The sequence below is a fragment of the Xenia sp. Carnegie-2017 genome, unplaced genomic scaffold (genome assembly GCF_021976095.1).
Source record: "Xenia sp. Carnegie-2017 unplaced genomic scaffold, XeniaSp_v1 HiC_scaffold_6, whole genome shotgun sequence".
NCBI lineage: Eukaryota > Metazoa > Cnidaria > Anthozoa > Malacalcyonacea > Xeniidae > Xenia > Xenia sp. Carnegie-2017.
The window spans coordinates 7988708-7998251 of record NW_025813526.1 but is presented as its reverse complement, the minus strand read 5'-3'; the positions used below and the strand labels follow the sequence as shown (position 1 = coordinate 7998251).

Below are 9544 nucleotides of genomic sequence, written 5' to 3'. Positions count from 1 at the left end.
TATATTACGCACAAGTGTAGTTTGAATGTTAAGAAATAACTATCGGGGGAAACAAGTAAAAAAATTTCCAAATGTTCTTGGTTACGTTTTGTTGTTTTTCTCATGCTATTTCAACACCACGTCTATTGTCTCTACTATATATTGCCTTTGCTCATTGCATTTATGCCAACTTGTGATTTTGCATGGCATTCAGATACCAGACCAAAATACTTAAAAGTTTTGAGGCTCACAAAAGTCTCAAAAATCTCCAATTTTGAATCAATTAATTAAGCCCATTTTCGTTCTTTGCCAATTTTATTTGTGGATTGTTTAATAAAGCTTCGTAGCTACCCCAATGATAAGTAGAGTCATGTGGCATTTGTCAGAAAATGTGTAAAGCACATTGCAGGTTAAAGGATTAACTAAAAAATATAGACATTGTCAATTGTTAACCCATTATCCCTTATACTAGTGTATATCATTTACAAGAAAAATTTTAGAGATTTGGTAACAGTTTTACAAAGTTATTCTAATGGAAAAGCAATCATTTCAAATAAAGTATGCAGTTTTAATCGCTTTAGTAATCTATATTTTTTTTCAAAATCCGTTTATTCTCCATACAACGATGGAATGTGCTGTAAAGATGAGTTGCAAATGAATTTGCAAACATGTGAAAGATTGGTAAATGTGTTGAATAAGATTGCAAATAAAGATGAAAAGGAAATTTTATTTGAAGTTTTGTTTTCATCTACTGAGAAACGCGTTATCTTTGAACGTGATTCAGATAAGAAGTTAAGTTAGAAAACACAAAAATCATACCAAGTTGTGGATGAAAGTGGAACTGTTTATGTTAGTGATGATGATGATGAGGATGATTGTTTCAAGCCCACTGATCTAAATGATATTGCAATGATTGATTGGACGGATGAAATTTACAAAATATATTTAAGAAAAGATGACGATTTAAAAATTATATCACAAAAATTGCGACAATTTGTTGGATTTTGTCGTGATTTATTAAAAAGTCAAGAAGAAAAGAAAAAATCAAAAGAAGGAAGCTAAAGTAGAAAAAGTAAATAAGAAATGCCAAAACCTGTAACAAGTAAAAAATGACAAAAAGATATTGAAAATAGTAATGACATTTAAGCTATTTATGTATTGAAAGAGTTTTCTAATAAATTGGATATTCCAATATATGATTGCATTGCTTATCATAGTGAATTTATGAATGAAATTTTAGAGGAAAAAATTGGAAAGAAATATGATTTTATAGAATTTTATAAAAAATATGGAAATGATAAAATTGAAAGAACATATAATGATATATTTTTTTTCAAAGCTTGATTTTCATCATCCTCCAACGTTTGTGAATGATGATGAGGAGGAGAACGAAGAAGAAAACTAATAATTTAATAATTTAATTAACAATGACTTTATAAAAAGAGCTGCAAGATTATTAAAAGGTGAACATTTAGAAGATAATAAACAAAATATACATAATTTGTATCAAAAAAATGTAATCGTTTAAATATAAATGTATGAAAAAAAATTATTTATGGACTATTAATTTAGCTGAAACAAAAGATTTGGCAAGATATAATGATAATTTGTGTTATTTGTTATGTGTAGTTGATGTTTATTCAAGATATGGTTTTGTTCAGTTATTGCAAAATAAATCTAGTAAAAATGTTATGGAAAAATTTGAAGATATTGTATTGAAAGAAAATGAATTTCCTAAAGAAATAATATCACACGAGGGAACTGAATTTCAAGGGACTCGAAAAGAATTGTCAAAAAAATATAATTTTACAAATTATAATATTTATAATTTATAAAATTATAGCTACTCATGCTGATAGATTTATACAAACAATAAAACAGATGATTGGAAAACTATTAAGATGTTTCAAACAAGAAACGGAAAAAACATTTACTTATGAAAATACTTACATTTAATTGTGGAAAGATATAACGAGAATCCTTATCGTGGATTACTTTCTGACAATCTTTCACCATATGTTTATTTAGATGGAAAAAAAATTATATCAAAAGATTATCTAATATATGAACAAAAAAAGAGATAAAAATTTAAGTATATTAAAGAAAAATGATAAAGTGCAAATTTCAAGAATTAAAAATAATCTTTTTGAAAAGGAAAGTTTAAGACAGTGGGTTAATGAGACTTTTTATATAAATAAAGTTTTGTTGACAGATCTTGTTACTTAAAAGCTTTGTGATAGCAACGATGAAGAAATTCAAGGGAAATTTTATTGTGATGAATTATAAAAGGTTTCAAAATGAAAAATATTACATTAATTAGTAAAGTTAATAATAAAAATTGTTAAAAAAAAACTATATTAATCATTTTGCTACAACATTACCTGGTCAAATTGATGCATTAAATAATAAAAAATACATAACAGTGTTAAACGTTTTTATCCAAAACAGCAAAAACATTAATGAAGATGAATTCTGGTGTGATTTAGAATTAAAATTTTCGAAATATTTTATTCAAACGGATGTTACTACTAAAATATTGATATAAGTTTATATCCAATTTTAAAGTTTAATTTACCAAGAATTAAAATACCATTGGGAATATATAACAATAAAAAATTATATCGCTTTTGAATGATTATTTAAATGATTATAATATTTTTAAGAATAGAAATAGTAAAAAATATAATTTTAACAAATGGATATACTTGTTACTATGTTCAAGGAAAGAATCTTATTCTAATCAGGGTAAAAATATGATGTTAAAAATTATATATGGATAAAACCTATACTAAGCAAAATACAATATACTGATTATGCTTCAGGAAATGATACAATTGAAATTAAATTAAATTTTTCAAAAAAATTAAGTTTTATGTTGGGGTTAGACAAAGAAGTAATAAAATATACATTTGAGTCTGGATTTGATTGTAAGAAACGTGAATTTGTAAAAAAAAAATATTTCATTGTCCATATCGTCCTGATGAGACAGTTGGAATCAATAAAATGTTTATATATTGTGACAAAATTGATAGAGAAATTGTTGGTGATTTAAAAAGGGAATTGCTATGTATTGTTCCCTTACATTATGCAAATGAAAGTGGAGACAATTTATTTGTGTACAATCCTCCACTTATAAAAAAATAATTAATTTTTTCATTTATTAAGAATTTAACTATAAAAGTATTGCATCATCAAGGCAATTATACCATTTGATTCTATAAATATAACGTTGGAATGTCAAATTGATTAAAAAATGGAAATTAAATTACGACCTATTAAATTACCGCAACATAGTGATACTTTATCTCGAAACTTTTTATTCCACAGATGGATATATTATATCCATTTAATTTAACAGGAATTAATAAAAATAATATTTTATATTGAATAAAGAGTTTAAAACCAAAAAACCTCAAAAAAGGAGTAGTATTAAATTAAATATTTATTCAGCACTTCCATATAATTTACTCATTTTACAAGTGGAAATGTACAAAAATCCAAGAACTTGGTGAAGTAACTAATGTGCAAAATTGTTTACCAAACAGTATAAGAAATTCCGATAACAAACCAAATAATATTTCATCTTTTTTATTATTACATAAAAAACTTTTTTAATTTAAATGGTGGATTATCTAAACTAGATGCTAGTGTTAATTTTAATATACAATCAATACAAATAATGAAATATGAAAAAGCTCCTTTGATTCTATTTTCAAAATATATAATATTTGAATTGGAGTATGATGATTCAGATAATAACTAATTACTTACAAAGAACTAGATATACTTCTGGACTTAAAATTTGAAGAAACTCATGAATTTCAATGAAGAAAGTAAAAATAATTTGTATAAATAGAATGAAGATGTATTAGAGGGTAATAGAATGAATACTGTAATGCATATTATAATTATATAAAATATAAATTTAATTCTATCACTGAAAAAAAGGAATTTTTTTAACTGATACTGCACTTAATTCTTTATTATAAAAACAATTATTAGAATATGTTGTAAAAGAGAAATATAAACTTCCTATATATATATATAAAGTGTATAACAATGTGACCTTCGGCTATCACCCTAGTAAAAAGGTGAATGCTGCACTTGGGACACAGGATGTACGGTTACACATTGTATGGATTGTTTTGTAGAGTCCCCAGAGCGCTCAAACCTATAAAGGTGAGCTTTGCATAAAGCGAAAGCGTTCACTATTAATAACTTATAATTATATATATATCATCATCATCATCATCATGCAGTCAGTCGTAAGCGACGAGGACTGTTCTATGGTTGGATTGAAGCTCTCCAGGCCGGTCTGTTATCAGCCAATTGCTTCCAGGTTGTCACGTTGATGTCTCTCCTCTTTAGATTTCGTTTCATGACATCTTTGAGTCTGAGTCGAGGTCGGCCTTGGTTTCGTTTCCCTTCTACTAGTTGGCTGTACAATAGCTGGCGTGGTAAACGAGATCTCTCCATACGATGGACATGACTAATCCATCTTAAATTCTTTTGAATCAGCATGTCAGCCATGTGTGGCAGGTCAGTCAGACGGAGAATCTTAGCATTTGCAATCTTGTCCCGCCATGATATCTTCAGAATGTCCCGCAAATGTCTCATCATATACGCACTCAGTTTCTTTACTTGAAGCCTGTAGATTGTCCATGCCTCTGCTCCATAAAGGAGTGTTGTCAGCACCACCGCCTGATAGACCTTGGCTTTAACTCTGGTCGAGACATGCTTATTTTGCCATAGCCGATCGTTTAGTTGACTGAACGCTGCACTCGCCCTTCCCATTCTGTTCCTCAGCTCCTTTTCAATCTTAGCATTGCTGGAGATTGTACTACCCAGGTAGTTGAAGTCTGTGGTCTGGACAAGAGGCTGTCCGTCAATGGTGATTGCACAGGGTTTTGGGGGAGGGAGTAGAAGCTTTACTGGCTGGTAGAGGCACTCAGTCTTTTTGATGTTTATCTTGAGGCTAAACATAGCGGCAGCTTGTGCAAATTTGTCCACCAATGCCTGCATCTCTGCTGCACTGTGAGCAACCAGAGCACAGTCGTCTGCAAAAAGCATATCTCTGACAAGCTGACGTGTTGTGCGTGTCTTAGCTTTGAAGTGTGAGGCGTTGAATAGGTTCCCATCATGTCTAGTCTGGATGTAGATACCTTCCCTTGTGTCCTCGAAGGCAACCTCCAGCATGGCAGCCAGGTAGAATGAGAACAGTGTCGGAGCCAGCACACACCCTTGCTTTACACCTGTTGAGACAGCGAATCCCTCAGAGCAGTCGCTCCCACGAGTGACTTTAGCTTGCATTCCTTCGTGAAACGCTTTCACGAGATTGATAATCTTATCAGTACAGCCAAACTTTTCAGTACTGCCCACAAGCCGCCTCTAGGGACAGTGTCAAAGGCCTTAGTAAAGTCTATGAAAACTGCATAGAGGGGCATGTTCTGTTCAGTGCATTTCTCCTGAACCTGTCGTAGGCTGAATATCATATCCATGGTACTCCGCCCACTCCGAAATCCACTCTGGGTCTCAGGAATTACTCTGGGACTTATCATTTCGTTCAGACGATTGAGGAGTATTCGAGCCATCACCTTCCCAGCGATTGAGAGTAGAAAATGCCGCGATAGTTGCCGCACTCTTTACGACTGCCTTTCTTGAATATAGGGACTATATTCGCGTCCTTCCAATCTTGTGGAATCTTCTCTCCTATCCAGATATCTCCGATCACATCTAGCAACCTCTCTTTGAGTGTTGTACCACCATACTTCCATACTTCTGCAGGTATCCCACAACATCCAGGAGCTTTGCTTTCCTTAGTTGCTGCGATCGCCTTCAGAAGTTCATCCATCTTTGGGGGCTCATCCAGTACGTGGACTGTTGGACGTTGGGTGATGCTCGCAAGAGCAGCACTATCCACGTTTCCAGGCAGATTTAACAACTGGTCGAAGTGCTGAGCAAATCTTTCCAGCATCTTCTTGTTGTCTGTCAACACAGTCTCTCCATCAAGAGCGAGCAGTTGGGCAGTACCTCTCTTTGTGGGCCATATACTTCTCTAAGACCTCCATAGAAGGACTTCATGTCGTTTTCTGCTGCGGCGTGCTGCAGTTCCTCTGCTTTAGTCTCCCACCACTGAGACTTCTTCTGTCGGGTGTACTTCTGTAGTTTGCTGCGTGCTGATGCAAGGTTTGCCCTGGTAGACCTGGTGTTTACAGTCAGCTGTCTTGCTTTTGCCTGGTTCCTCTCCTCTAGTAGTCTGTTTAGCTCCTCGTCTGTTTCGTCAAACCAGTCCTGGTGCTTGCGTTTCGGTTTGCCTAGGATTTCTTTTGCTGTATTAAATACTGTATCCCTTAACGTCTCCCACTTCCCTACAACATCCGAGTCTCCTGTTGAGCTCTCCTGTAGTGATGTTGTCATACTTCTCTGAAAGTCTTTGCGCACACTGTCACACTTCAGTCTGGCCACGTTGAGATTGTACCTGTGCTGTCCTCCAGTTTTCTTGACTTGTTTCCTTAGTGAGAAGGCGATTTTGGACAGCACCATGTTATGATCTGTGTTGCAATCAGCCCCTCTAAATGCTCTGGTGTTGACTATGTCCCTCTGGTCTCTCTGCCTAGTGATCACGTAGTCGATGAGGTGCCAGTGCTTAGACCTCGGTGCATCCATGTCGTCTTGTGGGTGTGCTTATGCTTGAAAACAGTGTTGGTTATCACCAGACCATATTCAGAGCACAAGGCTAGGAGGAGTTCTCCATTGGTGTTGCACTTGCCCACGCCATAATGTCCCAATACTCCAGGCCAGTTTTCCACTTCATCTCCAACTCTGGCATTTAAGTCTCCGGCTATAATGAGCTTATCGGTGCTGGGCACTTCTCTGATAGTTTCCCTCAACTTCTGATAGAAATCTTCCTTTATCTCATCAGGGTTAGTCATGGTCGGGGCGTAGACACTAACAATAGTAGCCCACACCGTCCCCTGCAGAGGAAGGCGTAGAGTGATTATTCTGTCGCTTACAGCTACCGGTTCTTGTTCCAACTTCTGGGCGATTTGGTTTCTTATAGCAAAACCAACTCCAGCCTCTCTTTTCTCCCTCTCCTCTCTTCCACTCCAGAAAAAGGTGTATCCTTGGTCAACCAAGCTGCCACTTAGAGCGAGCCGGGTTTCACTCAGTGCTGCCACGTCGATGCTGTACCTTGACAACTCCCTTGCTGCTAGCGCTGTTTGCCTTTCCGGTCGTTTAGATCCAGGTCGATCAAGCAGTGTCCTCACGTTCCATCCTGCGAGTCTCAGATGTTTCTTGATGTCCTCCTTGCGATCCACCTTGCGGTCCACCTATATATATATACACGTGTGTATATGGAATTATTCTAACTCGGTGTCCGATTCAAAATCTGAAAATTGAAGCAGTGATTCGCAGTCAGTCTCGCTAGCAACTGAACTGGTTTCAATCTCTAATATATACTCAATTATGTTTGTTGGACGCAAAATAGATAATGCATGCTCTGCTTCTTTCTTGATGAATGGTAATTTACTCTTACTAGCTTCTGTTAAATAGTCATTTAACATATGTTTCAGTGAATACAGTGCATTATTTATGTTAATTAAATCTTTCTTAAAATTTGCTACAGTTCCTCTCACGATTTTGCTCTGAACTTCCCCATTTACATTGATATAGGACTCCAGTTCTTGTTTCTTGTCCAAGTAATAGTGTACTAGTTTTTCTGTTTCCATTTCTAACATCTCTTGTTCCTCTTTGCATCTTTCAAGAAAGTTATGCAACTCAATAGCAGAACATTTAGCAGTGAACGGTACTGTATCTTTATTTGTTTGAAAGTTAAAATCCCAATAAAGTTGCGACCTTGGATCTTTTGCTTCGTCGAATTCAATTTTTTTAGGTAGTCCTTCAATCCAATCTTCCAAAGACTTTAGTGATGCATTATGCTTGGCTATTGTAGTTTTAATGGAATTTGTTCTCTGCGTTATTTGTTTGGAAAGTTTAACGGCTATCGCTTGGCCATCTGAAACGCAAGATAACGCTCGGTTCAATAAATACAAGTTAAAGTCATATAGCATTCATAATTTTACTTAAGCAGTATACCACCAATACAGTTTCTATAGAAACTACTATTCAATGGGGTTTTTTTCATAATTCCAATTCGAAATATTAAAAGTATTAAGTGACACTCACTTAAAAGGACTGGGCAAGTATGCACGCACTAAAGTGAAAGAAATATACGTTTGAGCATTTTTGTACCTTTTTTGTAAATGTGGTTGACAAAGGTGCTGAGTAGGCAAATATCAAGATGGCTAGAATGAAACAGATCCTTATTGGGCCTGTCCTTGAGTTGGTTTAAGGACTGGATGTGTCTTAGCTACAATACAAACTAGTGGCTTTTAACAATGGTCTTAAAACTTGGCGCGTGGTAGAAATATTCTTTAATAATTAATTGTTAATAAAGCATCTTTTTAAATCGTTGTCTCGGGGCGAAGAATTTCAGGCAACTAAGCCTGAAATTTTGAGCGCAACAATGTCATAAATGCTCTTTACAAAATATGGAATCTATATGTTTTTTAATTTGTCTGTCAAGCGCGTGTTACATGTACATGTTTAACAATAGTTGCTTATTGGAGCTAGTACATTTCATCAGCGCATGTATAATAATACAATGTTTTATATAATTTTTGTTAAAAGTGTTTTTTACTAATTGTTTCAGGATTTTGAATTTTTTTGTATATCGCTTTTGTATTAATTACTTATTACAAACAGTTATGTGATATGTAGTCAAACATGAGGATTATTCTTCATCAAGTTTTAGCTTGATAGTTATCTTTAATAAATTTTTTTAATTTTTCGATTTCATCATTTACAAATTTTTTAGTTGATAGAATATTATCTTCTATAGTAGCCCCGAAATTTTGTGAAAAACCATTAAATGTCATAGATAATGTAGATTGATGTTGTGAATAAACTTGTATTTTGGTTAATCCATTAAATGCTGTCAGCCATTTTCTTTTCCATTCGTCATAATCAATTGAAACTGTAGATTTTTTTGGTTCAATAATAATATAAATATATTTTAAATCGTCATCAACACAGTATACGTAATATAAATCTAGTAATGCATTAACTATCTTTTTTTCATTATCATTTGTTAGTTTAATAATAAATTTTTTTTTTAATCTTATCTGCCATCATATCTAATTCAATTGTTTTAGAGTTATCTGACGGATTTATTAATAAAAGTGTAAATTCAATAAATTTAATATTATTAAAATAAATTCCGACAGTATCTTGTCGGCTATTAAAATTTTTATAATTTAATTGATTGCTATGGTATACTACTTACCATTTACTCTGCTATCAATCTCATTTTTTGTATAATAGTTAGTTAAATTAGAAGTCAAAGCATACTTACCATCAGCTTGTGTTTTAGTATAATAGTTATTTAAATTAGAAGTCAAAGCATACTTACCATCAGCTTGTGTTTTCGTATAATAGTTATTTAAATTAGAAGTCAAAGCATACTTACCATCAGCTTGTGTTTTAGTATAATAGTTATTTAAAT

General features: G+C 33.5%; 1 protein-coding gene across 1 annotated transcript; it reads right to left on the bottom strand.

Moving 5' to 3' along the window:
* Window positions 1-4263: 4263 nt before the first annotated feature.
* On the bottom strand, window positions 4264-5953 carry LOC124457060. The gene is made up of 2 exons (XM_047007352.1): window positions 5574-5953; window positions 4264-5365 (listed from the first exon to the last, which is right to left on the bottom strand). Exons 1-2 carry the CDS (start codon window positions 5951-5953, stop codon window positions 4264-4266), a joined length of 1482 nt encoding a protein of 493 aa, XP_046863308.1.
* Between the last annotated feature and the right edge of the window lie 3591 nt (window positions 5954-9544).